At 48.9% G+C, this 19297-nt stretch overlaps 1 protein-coding gene across 2 annotated transcripts in view; it reads left to right on the top strand.

Moving 5' to 3' along the window:
* GSK3B (glycogen synthase kinase 3 beta) overlaps window positions 1-19297 on the top strand; it is a 77242-nt gene that overhangs the window by 44134 nt on the left and 13811 nt on the right. For both annotated transcript variants that reach the window (XM_040422829.1, XM_040422827.1), the window contains exons 5-7: window positions 1366-1496; window positions 13379-13485; window positions 14461-14558. In XM_040422829.1, the coding sequence (XP_040278763.1) occupies window positions 1366-1496; window positions 13379-13485; window positions 14461-14558 (336 nt within the window). The remainder of the gene's footprint in view (window positions 1-1365; window positions 1497-13378; window positions 13486-14460; window positions 14559-19297) is intronic.

The raw sequence follows: 19297 nt of genomic DNA, 5'->3' as shown, positions 1-19297 counted from the left end.
GGTGGGTGCCAGGTGTCAGACCCAACCGACATTGTATTGAGGACCCATAACCTGGAGACCCCTGTAATGATTGCAGCCGTTTAAAGGGAACCTGTCACCGGGATTTTGCGCTACCACATCCGCAATACCCAGTCCCCATAGCTCTGTGTGCTTTTATTGTGTAAGAAAACCGATTTGATACATATGCAAATCACAGTGAGATGAGTCCTGTCCCCGACTTATCTCACATACAGGACTTATCTCAAATCCGTTTTTTTTACACAATAAAAGCACACCGAGCTATGGGGACTGGGTATTGCGGATGTGCTAGTGGCCATCTAGCAACCCATGTCCTCAGCTCTATACACAAAAAAATCCAGTTTTTATCATATGCTAATGAGCCGTGCCAAGGGGCGGAGAGTTTGCTGCGGGTGCCCGGGCCCCCCTGCTTGGCAGCTGAAGGTATCTGTGTTGGTCCCATGTTCATATGTGCCCGCATTGCTGAGAAAAACAATGTTTTATTATATGCAAATGAGCCTCTAGGAGCAACGGGGGCGTTACCATTACACTTAGAGGCTCTGCTCTCTCTGCACTTAGATTGACAGGACCAGGAAGTGAAAACATGATCACGCTGGGCCCTGACTTCTAAATTAGTTCAAAGTGCAGCAGTTGCAGAGAGAGCGGAGTCTCTTGGTGTAATGGTGACGCCCCCATTGCTCCTAGAGGCTCATTTGCATATAATTTATATATATATATATTTTTTTTCTGCAATGGGACCACCACAGATGCCTTCAGCTGCCGAGCGCCCATGGGACAGGTCAGCCGGTGTCAGAGGGACAAAACTGCTGACAGACGCTCTTTAATTCTTTTGTTGAGCACGGTGTGAAAATTGACATTTTTGTGCAAATTATGACTTGTTTATGTCAATAAACTGCCAAAAAGCTGTTGATAAAACCCCCTCTGTTTCAATTCAGCGTTGTTTTCCAGACACCTGCTTGCTTTCAGTGAACAGAGACATCATGGCCTCATTCTTCTCACAGCTGAGGGTTCTGTTTCTGGCCTGGAGCTAATCGGCGCCGTCTCCAGACTGACACACTGTAACAAAGTTTGAGGACGGCTTTAGTACCCCTGACGTTTTTATCTTAAAGTGTGATCTACGTCAAAACATTGTAACACACCCTCAGCTGTGAGAAATGCTAAATTTAGCCAGGTATTCAAGTGTCTGGTCACATTCATTGACAGTAAACGGTGATCTTGAAAATGGTGGCGTTGAAACGCACACGATACTAGAAAGCTGTGCCTGTTTAGCTGCTCGTACCTAGAAGTAGGCGGTGAGAGGCGCGCAGTGCTCCGCAGTCACGCTCGCCCGTTGTCTCGCCTCCACAGTTGTACATGTATCAGCTGTTCCGCAGTTTAGCCTACATCCATTCCTTTGGGATCTGCCATCGGGACATCAAGCCACAGAACCTGCTGCTGGACCCCGACACCGCCGTGCTGAAGCTTTGTGACTTTGGCAGGTAAGTTACCCACCTCTCGTACACGTGTCTGCCTGTACTGTGTAATGGCTGCCCCATGAGATGAGCTCCTGGGGACGGGGATGATGGTGGTTGTATTACTGTGTGTCATTACAGGGGCATGTGATTGTGAGCTGATGGGGGTTATATTACTATGTGTTGTTATGGGGGCATGTGATTGTGAGCTCCTGGGGATGATGGTGGTTGTATTACTATGTGTTATAGGGGCATGTGATTGTGAGCTCCTGGGGATGGGGATGATGGTGGTTGTATTACTGTGTGTCATTACAGGGGCATGTGATTGTGAGCTCCTGGGGACGGGGATGATGGTGGTTATATTACTATGTGTTATAGGGACATGTGATTGTGAGCTCCTGGGGACGGGGATGATGGTGGTTATATTACTATGTGTTATAGGGACATGTGATTGTGAGCTCCTGGGGATGATGGTGATTGTATTACTATGTGTTATAGGGGCATGTGATTGTGAGCTCCTGGGGATGGGGATGATGGTGGTTGTATTACTATGTGTTATAGGGACATGTGATTGTGAGCTCCTGGGGATGATGGTGGTTGTATTACTATGTGTTATAGGGACATGTGATTGTGAGCTCCTGGGGATGATGGTGGTTGTATTACTATGTGTTATAGGGACATGTGATTGTGAGCTCCTGGGGATGATGGTGGTTGTATTACTATGTGTTATAGGGACATGTGATTGTGAGCTCCTGGGGATGATGGTGGTTGTATTACTATGTGTTATAGGGACATGTGATTGTGAGCTCCTGGGGACGATGGTGGTTGTATTACTATGTGTTATAGGGACATGTGATTGTGAGCTCCTGGGGACGGGGATGATGTCTGCACCCAATTTTTTCAGAGCTATTAACTCTCCAGGGCAAGTTTCTCATATTTTAATTCCGTTTTCAAGACCTCTGCTTGCTGATCTTTATAAAGTGGTGAGAAATAGAAAGTCGGGAGTGTATTATGAAGTTTATTACACAATGATGATGTATGTTGGGGGATGGGCCGGATGTATATTTGTGGTGCCCGTGTATATGAAAGGGGCTGTTATCCGCGCTGTGACGCGTACTGACAAATTCCCCAGACGCCGATCTGCGGCTTTCATTTTGACTCTGATGTTTTCACCACATGAGTCACAAACCAGAAACCATCACAATCTGCCAGGAAGCACTGCCGGGTCATACAGGGGCTCTGCCTGTGCCCGGGTCATACAGGGGCTCGGCCTGTGCCCGGGTCATACAGGGGCTCGGCCTGTGCCCGGGTCATACAGGGGCTCGGCCTGTGCCCGGGTCATACAGGGGCTCGGCCTGTGCCCGGGTCATACAGGGGCTCGGCCTGTGCCCGGGTCATACAGGGGCTCGGCCTGTGCCCGGGTCATACAGGGGCTCGGCCTGTGCCCGGGTCATACAGGGGCTCGGCCTGTGCCCGGGTCATACAGGGGCTCGGCCTGTGCCCGGGTCATACAGGGGCTCGGCCTGTGCCCGGGTCATACAGGGGCTCGGCCTGTGCCCGGGTCATACAGGGGCTCGGCCTGTGCCCGGGTCATACAGGGGCTCGGCCTGTGCCCGGGTCATACAGGGGCTCTGCCTGTGCCCGGGTCATACAGGGGCTCTGCCTGTGCCCGGGTCATACAGGGGCTCTGCCTGTGCCCGGGTCATACAGGGGCTCTGCCTGTGCCCGGGTCATACAGGGGCTCTGCCTGTGCCCGGGTCATACAGGGGCTCTGCCTGTGCCCGGGTCATACAGGGGCTCTGCCTGTGCCCGGGTCATACAGGGGCTCTGCCTGTGCCCGGGTCATACAGGGGCTCTGCCTGTGCCCGGGTCATACAGGGGCTCTGCCTGTGCCCGGGTCATACAGGGGCTCTGCCTGTGCCCGGGTCATACAGGGGCTCTGCCTGTGCCCGGGTCATACAGGGGCTCTGCCTGTGCCCGGGTCATACAGGGGCTCTGCCTGTGCCCGGGTCATACAGGGGCTCTGCCTGTGCCCGGGTCATACAGGGGCTCTGCCTGTGCCCGGGTCATACAGGGGCTCTGCCTGTGCCCGGGTCATACAGGGGCTCTGCCTGTGCCCGGGTCATACAGGGGCTCTGCCTGTGCCCGGGTCATACAGGGGCTCTGCCTGTGCCCGGGTCATACAGGGGCTCTGCCTGTGCCCGGGTCATACAGGGGCTCTGCCTGTGCCCGGGTCATACAGGGGCTCTGCCTGTGCCCGGGTCATACAGGGGCTCTGCCTGTGCCCGGGTCATACAGGGGCTCTGCCTGTGCCCGGGTCATACAGGGGCTCGGCCGGTGCCCGGGTCATACAGGGGCTCGGCCTGTGCCCGGGTCATACAGGGGCTCGGCCTGTGCCCGGGTCATACAGGGGCTCGGCCTGTGCCCGGGTCATACAGGGGCTCGGCCTGTGCCCGGGTCATACAGGGGCTCGGCCTGTGCCCGGGTCATACAGGGGCTCGGCCTGTGCCCGGGTCATACAGGGGCTCGGCCTGTGCCCGGGTCATACAGGGGCTCGGCCTGTGCCCGGGTCATACAGGGGCTCGGCCTGTGCCCGGGTCATACAGGGGCTCGGCCTGTGCCCGGGTCATACAGGGGCTCGGCCTGTGCCCGGGTCATACAGGGGCTCGGCCTGTGCCCGGGTTACAGCAGGCTAAATAGGGGCTCGGCCTGTGCCCGGGTTATATGGTACCACACTGTAATACATAATGACTACAGACATCAGGGGTTATATACAGGATGACATGTGACCGGTATGTATAGATATATTTATATACTCATTGACCAGAACAATCCCGCCCTCAGATAAAAATGTCGGATTGCTGCAGTTATATCTCCTGCCGATATGTAAGTTATTACAGGCTGTATCTCATCTTGTGTCCGGGCTGGAGGCCGTATCTCATCTTGTATCTAGGCTAGAGGCCGTATCTCATCTTGTGTCCGGGCTGGAGGCCGTATCTCATCTTGTGTCCGGGCTGGAGGCCGTATCTCATCTTGTGTCCGGGCTGGAGGCCGTATCTCATCTTGTATCCAGGTTAGAGGCCGTATCTCATCTTGTGTCCAGGCTAGAGGCCGTATCTCATCTTGTGTCCGGGCTAGAGGCCGTATCTCATCTTGTATCCGGGCTGGAGGCTCCTCTAATATAATCTCTTCCATTTGTCCTCATCACAGAGAAACCTTCATCCTAACAACCCCTTCCTAGGGCCAGATCATTTTTATATATATTTCTCTAGTGGTACTCTGTATGTAGCGGTACTGCACATGTGTGTGTGTGTGTGTATATAGTGGTACTGCACGTGTGTGTGTATATAGTGGTACTGCACGTGTGTGTGTATATAGTGGTACTGCACGTGTGTGTGTATATAGTGGTACTGCACGTGTGTGTGTATATAGTGGTACTGCACGTGTGTGTGTATATAGTGGTACTGCACGTGTGTGTGTATATAGTGGTACTGCACGTGTGTGTGTATATAGTGGTACTGCACGTGTGTGTGTATATAGTGGTACTGCACGTGTGTGTGTATATAGTGGTACTGCACGTGTGTGTGTGTATATAGTGGTACTGCACGTGTGTGTGTGTATATAGTGGTACTGCACGTGTGTGTGTATATAGTGGTACTGCACGTGTGTGTGTATATAGTGGTACTGCACGTGTGTGTGTATATAGTGGTACTGCACGTGTGTGTGTATATAGTGGTACTGCACGTGTGTGTGTATATAGTGGTACTGCACGTGTGTGTGTATATAGTGGTACTGCACGTGTGTGTGTATATAGTGGTACTGCACGTGTGTGTGTGTGTGTGTGTGTATATAGCGGTACTGTGTATGTAGCGGTACTGCACATGTGTGTGTGTGTGTGTGTATATAGTGGTACTGCACGTGTGTGTGTATATAGTGGTACTGCACGTGTGTGTGTATATAGTGGTACTGCACGTGTGTGTGTATATAGTGGTACTGCACGTGTGTGTGTATATAGTGGTACTGCACGTGTGTGTGTATATAGTGGTACTGCACGTGTGTGTGTGTGTGTGTATATAGCGGTACTGTGTATGTAGTGGTACTGCACGTGTGTGTATATAGCGGTACTGTGTATGTAGTGGTACTGCACGTGTGTGTGTATATAGCGGTACTCTGTATGTAGCGGTACTGCACATGTGTGTGTGTGTGTATATAGTGGTACTGCACGTGTGTGTGTATATAGCGGTACTGTGTATGTAGTGGTACTGCACGTGTGTGTGTGTACAGCGGTACTGTGTATGTAGTGGTACTGCACGTGTGTGTGTATATAGCGGTACTGTGTATGTAGTGGTACTGCACGTGTGTGTGTATATAGTGGTACTGTGTATGTAGTGGTACTGCACGTGTGTGTATATAGCGGTACTGTGTATGTAGTGGTACTGCACGTGTGTGTGTATATAGTGGTATTGTGTATGTAGTGGTACTGCACGTGTGTGTGTATATAGCGGTACTGTGTATGTAGTGGTACTGCACGTGTGTGTATATAGCGGTATTGTGTATGTAGTGGTACTGCACGTGTGTGTATATAGCGGTACTGTGTATGTAGTGGTACTGCACGTGTGTGTGTGTGTGTGTGTGTGTATATAGCGGTACTGTGTATGTAGTGGTACTGCACGTGTGTGTATATAGCGGTATTGTGTATGTAGTGGTACTGCACGTGTGTGTGTATAGCGGTACTGTGTATTTAGTGGTACTGCACGTGTGTGTGTATATAGCGGTATTGTGTATGTAGTGGTACTGCACGTGTGTGTATATAGCGGTACTGTGTATGTAGTGGTACTGCACGTGTGTGTGTGTGTGTGTGTGTATATAGCGGTACTGTGTATATAGTGGTACTGCACGTGTGTGTGTATATAGCGGTATTGTGTATGTAGTGGTACTGCACGTGTGTGTATATAGCGGTACTGTGTATGTAGTGGTACTGCACGTGTGTGTGTATATAGCGGTACTGTGTATGTAGTGGTACTGCACGTGTGTGTATATAGCGGTATTGTGTATGTAGTGGTACTGCACGTGTGTGTATATAGCGGTACTGTGTATTTAGTGGTACTGCACGTGTGTGTGTGTATATAGCGGTACTGTGTATGTAGTGGTACTGCACGTGTGTGTGTATATAGCGGTACTGTGTATGTAGTGGTACTGCACGTGTGTGTGTATATAGTGGTACTGTGTATGTAGTGGTACTGCACGTGTGTGTGTATATAGCGGTACTGTGTATGTAGTGGTACTGCACGTGTGTGTGTATATAGTGGTATTGTGTATGTAGTGGTACTGCACGTGTGTGTATATAGCGGTACTGTGTATGTAGTGGTACTGCACGTGTGTGTATATAGCGGTACTGTGTATTTAGTGGTACTGCACGTGTGTGTGTATATAGCGGTACTGAAATTGAAACACCAAGAAGGAAAAAGTTGTGAAATCCCGGGATCGGTAGACATGTTAATTATCTGCAAATGATTAAAAAAATGAAAACAAAACATCTGAATGTATTCAGTAGTGAGTATGAGGCCACACATGGAAACCTACGCACTTTGACGCCTTGGCAGCTATTAATGGTCGCCTGAGGCATGTACTGCCGCACTGAATGCACTTGGGCACACAAATCATCAAGATCTCCTGCTGGCAGTTCCCTTTGCAATTGATGACTAGTGATGTCCCAGATGTGCTTGATGGCAGACAAGTCCGGAGACGCGGCAGGCCATGGTAGTGCAGCGCACCAGACCACGCAGGCGGCTCACAGCACGAGCAACATCTGGCCTGGACTTGTCATAACATAGTAACACCGTTTATAAGGCCGAAATAAGCCTCCGTCCATCCAGTTCGGCCTGTTATCCTGCAAGTTGATCCAGAGGAAGGCAAAAAAAACTGAGGTAGAAGCCAATTTTCCTCACTTAAGGGGGAAAAAATTCCTTCCCGACTCCAATCAGAATAACTCCCTGGATCAACGACCCCTCTCTAGTAGCTATAGCTGTAATATTATTACACTCCAGAAATACATCCAGGCCCCTCTTGACTTCCTTTATTGTACTCACCATCACCACCTCCTCAGGCAGAGAGTTCCATAGTCTCACTGCTCTTACCGTAAAGAGTCCATAGTCTCACTGCTCTTACAGTAAAGAGTCCATAGTCTCACTGCTCTTACAGTAAAGAGTCCATAGTCTCACTGCTCTTACAGTAAAGAGTCCATAGTCTCACTGCTCTTACCGTAAAGAGTCCATAGTCTCACTGCTCTTACAGTAAAGAGTCCATAGTCTCACTGCTCTTACAGTAAAGAGTCCATAGTCTCACTGCTCTTACAGTAAAGAGTCCATAGTCTCACTGCTCTTACAGTAAAGAGTCCATAGTCTCACTGCTGTTACAGTATAGAGTCCATAGTCTCACTGCTCTTACAGTAAAGAGTCCATAGTCTCACTGTTCTTACAGTAAAGAGTCCATAGTCTCACTGCTCTTACAGTATAGAGTCCATAGTCTCACTGCTCTTACAGTAAGGAGTCCATAGTCTCACTGCTCTTACAGTAAAGAGTCCATAGTCTCACTGCTCTTACAGTAAAGAGTCCATAGTCTCACTGCTCTTACAGTAAAGAGTCCATAGTCTCACTGCTCTTACAGTAAAGAGTCCATAGTCTCACTGCTCTTACAGTAAAGAGTCTATAGTCTCACTGCTCTTACAGTAAGGAGTCCATAGTCTCACTGCTCTTACAGTAAGGAGTCCATAGTCTCACTGCTCTTACAGTAAAGAGTCCATAGTCTCACTGCTCTTACAGTATAGAGTCCATAGTCTCACTGCTCTTACAGTAAGGAGTCCATAGTCTCACTGCTCTTACAGTATAGAGTCCATAGTCTCACTGCTCTTACAGTAGAGTCCATAGTCTCACTGCTCTTACTGTAAAGAGTCCATAGTCTCACTGCTCTTACAGTATAGAGTCCATAGTCTCACTGCTCTTACAGTATAGAGTCCATAGTCTCACTGCTCTTACAGTAAAGAGTCCATAGTCTCACTGCTCTTACAGTATAGAGTCCATAGTCTCACTGCTCTTACAGTAAAGAGTCCATAGTCTCACTGCTCTTACTGTATAGAGTCCATAGTCTCACTGCTCTTACTGTATAGAGTCCGTAGTCTCACCGCTCTTACTGTAAAGAGTCCATAGTCTCACTGCTCTTACAGTAAAGAGTCCATAGTCTCACTGCTCTTACAGTAAAGAGTCCATAGTCTCACCGCTCTTACAGTATAGAGTCCATAGTCTCACTGCTCTTACAGTAAAGTCCATAGTCTCACTGCTCTAACAGTAAAGAGTCCATAGTCTCACTGCTCTTACAGTAAAGAGTCCATAGTCTCACTGCTCTTACAGTAAAGAGTCCATAGTCTCACTGCTCTTACTGTAAAGAATCCTCTTCTATGTTTGTGTACAAACCTTCTTTCCTCCAGACGCAGAGGATGTCCCCTCGTCACAGTCCTGGGGATAAATAAATAATGGGAGTGATCTCTGTACTGACCCCTGATATAGTTATACATAGTTATTAGATCTCCCCTCAGTCGTCTTTTTTCTAACGTGAATAACCCTAATTTTGATAATCTTTCTGGGACCTGTAGTCCCCCCATTCCAGTTATTACTTTAGTTGCCCTCCTCTGGACCCTCTCCAGCTCTGCTATATCTGCCTTGTTCACAGGAGACCAGAACTGTACACAGTCCTCCATGTGAGGTCTGACTAGTGATGTGTAAAGTGGTAGGACTATGTTCTCATCACCGCCATCTATGCCCCTTCTGATGCAACCCATTATCTTATTGGCCTTGGCAGCAGCTGCCTGACACTGGTTTTTGCTGCTTAGTTTGCTGTTTATTAAAATTCCTAGATCCTTTTCCATGTCAGTGTTACCCAGTGTTTTACCATGTAGTATGTACGGGTGACTTGCATTATTCCTTCCCATGTGCATAACTTTACATTTGTCAGTGTTAAACCTCATCTGCCACTTATCTGCCCAAGCCTCCAATCTATCCAGATCCCTCTGTAGTAGTATACTGTCCTCTGTAGTATATATATACAGTATACTGTCCTCTGTAGTATATATACAGTGTACTGTCCTCTGTAGTATATATATACAGTATACTGTCCTCTGTAGTATATACAGTATACTGTCCTCTGTAGTATATATACAGTATACTGTCCTCTGTAGTATATACAGTATACTGTCCTCTGTAGTATATATACAGTATACTGTCCTCTGTAGTATATATACAGTATACTGTCCTCTGTAGTATATATATACAGTATACTGTCCTCTGTAGTGTATATACAGTATACTGTCCTCTGTAGTATATATATACAGTATACTGTCCTCTGTAGTGTATATACAGTATACTGTCCTCTGTAGTATATATACAGTATACTGTCCTCTGTAGTATATATATACAGTATACTGTCCTCTGTAGTATATATATACAGTATACTGTCCTCTGTATTATATATACAGTATACTGTCCTCTGTAGTGTATATACAGTATACTGTCCTCTGTAGTATATATACAGTATACTGCCCTCTGTAGTATATATACAGTATACTGTCCTCTGTAGTGTATATATACAGTGTACTGTCCTCTGTAGTGTATATACAGTATACTGTCCTCTGTAGTGTATATACAGTATACTGTCCTCTGTAGTGTATATACAGTATACTGCCCTCTGTAGTGTATATACATACAGTATACTGTCCTCTGTAGTGTATATACAGTATACTGTCCTCTGTAGTATATATACAGTATACTGTCCTCTGTAGTGTATATATACAGTATACTGTCCTCTGTAGTGTATATATACAGTATACTGTCCTCTGTAGTGTATATATACAGTATACTGTCCTCTGTAGTATATACAGTATACTGTCCTCTGTAGTGTACATACAGTATACTGTCCTCTGTAGTGTACATACAGTATACTGTCCTCTGTAGTGTATATACAGTATACTGTCCTCTGTAGTGTATATACAGTATACTGTCCTCTGTAGTGTATATACAGTATACTGTCCTCTGTAGTGTATATACAGTATACTGTCCTCTGTAGTGTATATACAGTATACTGTCCTCTGTAGTGTATATACAGTATACTGTCCTCTGTAGTGTATATACAGTATACTGTCCTCTGTAGTGTATATACAGTATAATGTCCTCTGTAGTGTATATACAGTATAATGTCCTCTGTAGTGTATATACAGTATAATGTCCTCTGTAGTGTATATACAGTATAATGTCCTCTGTAGTGTATATACAGTATACTGTCCTCTGTAGTGTATATACAGTATACTGTCCTCTGTAGTGTATATACAGTATACTGTCCTCTGTAGTGTATATACAGTATACTGTCCTCTGTAGTGTATATACAGTATACTGTCCTCTGTAGTGTATATACAGTATACTGTCCTCTGTAGTGTATATACAGTATACTGTCCTCTGTAGTGTATATACAGTATACTGTCCTCTGTAGTGTATATACAGTATACTGTCCTCTGTAGTGTATATACAGTATACTGTCCTCTGTAGTGTATATACAGTATACTGTCCTCTGTAGTGTATATACAGTATACTGTCCTCTGTAGTATATATATACAGTATACTGTCCTCTGTAGTATATATATACAGTATACTGTCCTCTGTAGTATATATATACAGTATACTGTCCTCTGTAGTGTATATATACAGTATATTGTCCTCTGTAGTGTATATATACAGTATACTGTCCTCTGTAGTATATATATACAGTATACTGTCCTCTGTAGTATATATACAGTATACTGTCCTCTGTAGTGTATATATACAGTATACTGTCCTCTGTAGTGTATATATACAGTATACTGTCCTCTGTAGTATGTATATATATATATAGTATACTGTCCTCTGTAGTATATATATACAGTATACTGTCCTCTGTAGTATATATATACAGTATACTGTCCTCTGTAGTGTATATATATACAGTATACTGTCCTCTGTAGTGTATATATACAGTATACTGTCCTCTGTAGTGTATATATATACAGTATACTGTCCTCTGTAGTGTATATATATACAGTATACTGTCCTCTGTAGTGTATATATACAGTATGCTGTCCTCTGTAGTGTATATATACAGTATGCTGTCCTCTGTAGTGTATATATACAGTATGCCGTCCTCTGTAGTATATATACCGTATGCCGTCCTCTGTAGTATATATACCGTATACCGTCCTCTGTAGTGTATATACAGTATACCGTCCTCTGTAGTGTATATACAGTATACTGTCCTCTGTAGTGTATATACAGTATACTGTCCTATGTAGTGTATATACAGTATACCGTCCTCTGTAGTGTATATACAGTATACCGTCCTCTGTAGTGTATATACAGTATACCGTCCTCTGTAGTGTATATACAGTATACCGTCCTCTGTAGTGTATATACAGTATACCGTCCTCTGTAGTGTATATACAGTATACCGTCCTCTGTAGTATATATACAGTGTACTGTCCTCTGTAGTATATATACAGTATACTGTCCTCTGTAGTATATATACAGTATACTGTCCTCTGTAGTGTATATATACAGTATACTGTCCTCTGTAGTATATATATACAGTATACTGTCCTCTGTAGTGTATATACAGTATACTGTCCTCTGTAGTGTATATACAGTATACTGTCCTCTGTAGTGTATATACAGTATACTGTCCTCTGTAGTGTATATATAAAGTCGGGCATTAAGTAGAAGCAGCGATGGTGATCTCCTCCACTCAGAAGCCGACCCCAGTGCTGGGTACACCGCCACAAAATGTCTGTGTCTCAATGACTTGTCCTGTGGCTTTGAGCATCAATTCCACCCTGACTACGTCGTCTCTTGCTGTTCACAAGTCACCTATTGTCTGCTGAGGCATGTCATCCCAGTCTTCTTAAAGTGCGGCCCTCAGGTCATGGAGGTTCTGGGGTACAGTTACGCGCCTCTACACGGTGCCTCAGCTGATCCCAGAGGTTTTCAATGGTATTCAGGTCTGGAGAAAGTGCAGCCGCTCCATGTGAGGTCCCCCGGTCTCCAGCAGCCGTTCCCTAATGATGGGACCTCGATGAGATGGTGCATTGTCCTCCATGAAGATGACATTAGGCCTGTGTTGTTCCTGCAGAGGCACCATGACCGGATTACTGATGTTCTTCAGGTGGTCTGGGCTGTCACTGGACCCTTCACAGTGTAGGGCAGTTCTGTATGGACTAGACACACCTGCCCGCACTGTGACACCACCACAGGCTCGTCTGGTGACAACAGTGGCTGATGCAGAGCGTCTCCTTGACGTCTCCAACATCGTTGGCGGCCATCATTTCTGTTCAGCGTGACTTTCATCAGTGAACAGCGCTGAGGCCCACCGGTCCCCCGTCAGTGTAGATGCTCCCTGGCCCATGCAGGACGATGACGCCTGTGCCTGGTGGTGCGGTCAGGTACTTGGCAGGTCGTCTAGCACTCAGACCCCGCTGATGTAAACGGTTTCCAATGGTCTGACATGACACTTGGGTGCCTCTCGCCTCCCTTATTGTGCCTGGAGTTCTGTGGCGTTCATCATCCGGTTCCGCAGGGCATTGTTCACAATGAAGCGGTCATCAGTGTGGGATGTGGCCACGGGACGTCCACTTCTCTGCCTTTCTCTGTATCTCTGATACAACCTGCTGATGAGTCTGTGACGCTCTAAGCTCAGGGGCCACTTCTATAATACATATATATAATATCTGCATACATGAGGTGTTGTACTGGGTGATATGTGACTGATATACTGCCGTATCATGTATTGTGTGTTCTACAGTATACGGCGTCTTTCATCCGATCTTTCCTCCTTTCTCGCAGTGCAAAGCAGCTCGTCCGTGGGGAACCCAATGTCTCCTACATCTGCTCCCGGTACTATAGGGCTCCAGAGTTGATCTTTGGGGCCACTGACTACACTTCCAGCATAGGTAAGTAGCCATCTTGTTAGGGCAGGGGTGGGTGAGATCAGTGACTGGGTTGGGGCGAGTATTCACCTGGGATACGGTGGGGCGCACGGTCCTTCTAATCAGTTTACTGTGGGGTAGGGCTAAAGCTGCCGCCAGTCGCCTTACAGAGGAGAGCGGTCTGATGTGAGGTTGGTGGGGGGGGGGGGCACCGTCATGGCTGATCTCTTCATTGGTGTCTCTCTTCTTTACGGTGGGAATTGCTGGGATTATTTTCATGTGTTTTATCCGTTTTGTGTTGTGGTTGCAGGGTATTAGGCTACGGTCACAGAAACCGCACTTATCCTAACCCCACACAGCCGCAATTAAAGGGGCACCGCCCTGTCACAGAAAAGTTCAACTTCTATACAAACCCAGCGCAGATGAGAGCCGTCGTCCCTGGAGCAAACAACCCCAGCGAGCGCCCTTAACTCGGCGTCTCCACGGCCGTACAGGGACCCTCTGCACAGTGCAGGATTATTGCTGGCGCTGGTCACTGGTGGGGGGGATGGGTGAGGCAGTGAATTCTGACAGTCTCCTTTTGTAGGTGTTTTCCTGTAAATGTCCTACCTAACCTCTTATCGTCTAGTCCAGGGTCCCCAACCTGTGGCCCTCCAGCTCTTGCAAAACTACAGCTCCCAGCATGCCTGGACAGCCTACAGCTATTAGGTCATGCTGGGAGTTGTAGTTTTGCAACAGCTGGAGGGCTGCAGGTTGGACATCCCTGTTCTAGTCCTATCCAGTGCAGCCAAATTTCCAGGCTCAAGAACTCCATGTCCCCTAGCTGTTCTGTCACCTGCACATAATACTCTTAACTCTGCTGCATTGCGGGAGGTGTAGGGTAGTGTTATTGTGTAATTCTGGGATGCTGGTAAATAATGGCTAAACGAGCATGTAAAGTGCACAGAGATGGCACCACTAGTGCAATGCACACCTGACTGCTCTGCTTTCCTTCCTCAGATGTGTGGTCAGCGGGCTGTGTGCTGGCAGAGCTTCTCTTGGGTCAGCCGATCTTCCCTGGGGACAGCGGTGTAGACCAACTGGTGGAGATTATCAAGGTAAGCCCCAAGGCCTTCCTGTATCGTGGTGTATACTGTGTGACCTCACGTCCTCCCCGTCCCCCGTACCTTGTATACTGTGTCACCTCACGTCCTCCCCGTCTCCTGTACCTTGTATACTGTGTCACCTCACGTCCTCCCCGTCTCCTGTACCTTGTATACTGTGTGACCTCACGTCCTCCCCGTCCCCCGTACCTTGTATACTGTGTCACCTCACGTCCTCCCCGTCTCCTGTACCTTGTATACTGTGTCACCTCACGTCCTCCCCGTCTCCTGTACCTTGTATACTGTGTCACCTCACGTCCTCCCCGTCTCCTGTACCTTGTATACTGTGTGACCTCAGGTCCTCCCCGTCTCCTGTACCTTGTATACTGTGTCACCTCACGTCCTCCCCGTCTCCTGTACCTTGTATACTGTGTCACCTCACGTCCTCCCCGTCTCCTGTACCTTGTATACTATGTGACCTCACGTCCTCCCCGTCTCCTGTACCTTGTATACTGTGTCACCTCACGTCCTCCCCGTCTCCTGTACCTTGTATACTGTGTCACCTCACGTCCTCCCCGTCTCCTGTACCTTGTATACTGTGTGACCTCACGTCCTCCCCGTCTCCTGTACCTTGTATACTGTGTGACCTCACGTGCTCCCCGTCTCCCGTACCTTGTATACTGTGTGACCTCACGTCCTCCCCGTCTCCTGTACCTTGTATACTGTGTCACCTCACGTCCTCCCCGTCTCCTGTACCTTGTACACTGTGTGACCTCACGTCCTCCCCGTCTCCTGTACCTTGTATCCTGTGTGACCTCACGTCCTCCCCGTCTCCTGTACCTTGTATCCTGTGTGACCTCACGTCCTCCCCGTCTCCTGTACCTTGTATCCTGTGTGACCTCACGTCCTCCCCGTCTCCTGTACCTTGTATACTGTGTGACCTCACGTCCTCCCCGTCTCCTGTACCTTGTATACTGTGTGACCTCACGTCCTCCCCGTCTCCTGTACCTTGTATACTGTGTGACCTCACGTCCTCCCCGTCTCTTGTACCTTGTATACTGTGTGACCTCACGTCCTCCACGTCCCCTGTACCTTGTATACTGTGTGACCTCACGTCCTCCCCGTCCCCTGTACCTTGTATACTGTGTGACCTCAGGTCCTCCCCGTCTCCTGTACCTTGTATACTGTGTGACCTCACGTCCTCCCCGTCCCCTGTACCTTGTATACTGTGTGACCTCACGTCCTCCCCGTCTCCTGTACCTTGTATACTGTGTGACCTCACGTCCTCCCCGTCTCCTGTACCTTGTATACTGTGTCACCTCACGTCCTCCCCGTCCCCTGTACCTTGTATACTGTGTCACCTCACGTCCTCCCCGTCTCCTGTACCTTGTATACTGTGTCACCTCACGTCCTCCCCGTCTCCTGTATCTTGTATACTGTATGACCTCACGTCCTCCCCGTCTCCTGTACCTTGTATACTGTGTGACCTCCTGTCCTCCCCGTCTCCCGTACCTTGTATACTGTGTGACCTCACGTCCTCCCCGTCTCCTGTATCTTGTATACTGTGTGACCTCACGTCCTCCCCGTCTCCTGTACCTTGTATACTGTCACCTCACGTCCTCCCCGTCCCCTGTACCTTGTATACTGTGTCACCTCACGTCCTCCCCGTCTCCTGTACCTTGTATACTGTGTCACCTCACGTCCTCCCCGTACCTTGTATACTGTCACCTCACGTCCTCCCCGTCCCCTGTACCTTGTATACTGTGTCACCTCACGTCCTCCCCGTCTCCTGTATCTTGTATACTGTGTGACCTCACGTCCTCCCCGTCTCCTGTACCTTGTATACTGTCACCTCACGTCCTCCCCGTCCCCTGTACCTTGTATACTGTGTCACCTCACGTCCTCCCCGTCTCCTGTACCTTGTATACTGTGTCACCTCACGTCCTCCCCGTCTCCTGTATCTTGTATACTGTGTGACCTCACGTTCTCCCCGTCTCCCGTACCTTGTATACTGTGTCACCTCACGTCCTCCCCGTCTCCTGTACCTTGTATACTGTCACCTCACGTCCTCCCCGTCTCCTGTACCTTGTACACTGTGTGACCTCATGTCCTCCCCGTCTCCTGTACCTTGTATCCTGTGTGACCTCACGTCCTCCCCGTCTCCTGTACCTTGTATACTGTCACCTCATGTCCTCCCCGTCCCCTGTACCTTGTATACTGTGTGACCTCACGTCCTCCCCGTCTCCCGTACCTTGTATACTGTGTCACCTCACGTCCTCCCCGTCTCCTGTACCTTGTATACTGTGTCACCTCACGTCCTCCCCGTCTCTTGTACCTTGTATACTGTGTCACCTCACGTCCTCCCCGTCTCTTGTACCTTGTATACTGTGTCACCTCACGTCCTCCCCGTCTCCCGTACCTTGTATACTGTCACCTCACGTCCTCCCCGTCTCTTGTACCTTGTATACTGTGTGACCTCACGTCCTCCCCGTCTCCCGTACCTTGTATACTGTCACCTCATGTCCTCCCCGTCTCCTGTACCTTGTATACTGTCACCTCATGTCCTACCCGTCCCCTGTACCTTGTATACTGTGTGACCTCACGTCCTCCCCGTCTCCCGTACCTTGTATACTGTATGACCTCACGTCCTCCCCGTCTCCCGTACCTTGTATACTGTATGACCTCACGTCCTCCCCGTCTCCTGTACCTTGTATACTGTCTGACCTTAGGTCCTCCCCGTCTCCTGTACCTTGTATACTGTCTGACCTCACGTCCTCCCCGTCTCCTGTACCTTGTACACTGTGTGACCTCACGTCCTCCCCGTCTCCTGTACCTTGTATACTGTCACCTCACGTCCTCCCAGTCTCCTGTAACTTGTATCCTGTGTGACCTCACGTCCTCCCCGTCTCCTGTACCTTGTATACTGTCACCTCACGTCCTCCCAGTCTCCTGTAACTTGTATCCTGTGTGACCTCACGTCCTCCCCGTCTCCTGTACCTTGTATACTGTCACCTCACGTCCTCCCCGTACCTTGTATACTGTGTGACCTCACGTCCTCCCCGTCTCCTGTACCTTGTACACTGTGTCACCTCACGTCCTCCCCGTCTCCTGTACCTTGTACACTGTGTCACCTCACGTCCTCCCCGTCTCCTGTACCTTGTATACTGTGTGACCTCAGGTCCTCCCCGTCTCCTGTACCTTGTATACTATGTGACCTCACGTCCTCCCCGTCTCCTGTACCTTGTATACTGTGTGACCTCAGGTCCTCCCCGTCTCCTGTACCTTGTATACTGTGTGACCTCACGTCCTCCCCGTCTCCTGTACCTTGTATACTGTGTGACCTCACGTCCTCCCCGTCTCCTGTACCTTGTATACTGTGTCACCTCACGTCCTCCCCGTCTCCCGTACCTTGTATACTGTCTGACCTCACGTCCTCCCCGTCTCCCGTACCTTGTATACTGTGTGACCTCACGTCCTCCCCGTCTCCTGTACCTTGTATACTGTCTGACCTCACGTCCTCCCCGTCTCCTGTACCTTGTATACTGTCTGACCTCACGTCCTCCCCGTCTCCCGTACCTTGTATACTGTGTGACCTCACGTCCTCCCCGTCTCCTGTACCTTGTATACTGTCTGACCTCACGTCCTCCCCGTCTCCTGTACCTTGTATACTGTCTGACCTCACGTCCTCCCCGTCTCCTGTATCTTGTATACTGTGTGACCTCACGTCCTCCCCATCTCCTGTACCTTGTATACTGTGTGACCTCAGGTCCTCCCCGTATCCTGTACCTTGTATACTGTATGACCTCACGTCCTCCCCGTCTCCCGTACCTTGTATACTGTATGACCTCACGTCCTCCCCGTCTCCTGTACCTTGTATACTGTGTCACCTCACGTCCTCCCCGTCTCCTGTACCTTGTATACTGTGTGACCTCACATCCTCCCCGTACCTTGTATACTGTATGACCTCACGTCCTCCCCGTCTCCTGTACCTTGTATACTGTGTGACCTCACGTCCTCCCCGTCTCCTGTACCTTGTATACTGTCACCTCACGTCCTCCCCGTCTCCCGTACCTTGTATACTGTGTCACCTCACGTCCTCCCCGTCTCCTGTACCTTGTATACTGTGTGACCTCACGTCCTTCCCGTGTCCTGTACCTTGTATACTGTGTCCCCTGACGTCCTCTATTGGGGGTAGGGGGTGTATTTGCCCCCAGTTTCTTTGATTAAACCCCAGATTCGGGTGTGTTTTCTGTAGGTGCCGGGCCCTGCTCTGTGCTGCCCTCTAGTGTCACCACATGAAATCACCTCGCAGCCACTGCTCATGTTGAGGTTCACAATCTTATGGCAGAGAGGAGATGCTTCTTGAAATGAGCCTCAGGTCCAGGCGGGTCATGGGCCAGCAGTGTGCTGCATCGCCTGCCCTCCCCCCACTGTGGTGGGCATCGGTCTCCGGGGGTCTGGCTGCTTTAGGCCTTGCTTCTGTGTCGTCATCCAGGAACTAAATTTAGAGCAGATCTCCCAGTCTAGAGCCGCTGACGTCTGTGCCGCAGGGGACAAGAAGAGCCTCTAAATCGCTCTGCTGCATGTCCATCTCTAATGCACTACATCACCCATCGTCCACTTAACCTGTAGACCATTTGCTCCTCGTTATCCCTGTAACATGTTTAGGTGGTGATTTAGCAGGGAAGCGTTACTCTGCCGGGGCGAGGCGGTGCTATAGCAGAGCTGTGCGGCTCATAGTGTGAGGTGGGGGC

Source organism: Bufo bufo, chromosome 3, assembly GCF_905171765.1.
Source record: "Bufo bufo chromosome 3, aBufBuf1.1, whole genome shotgun sequence".
NCBI lineage: Eukaryota > Metazoa > Chordata > Amphibia > Anura > Bufonidae > Bufo > Bufo bufo.
This window is presented reverse-complemented; position numbering and strand designations above follow the sequence as displayed.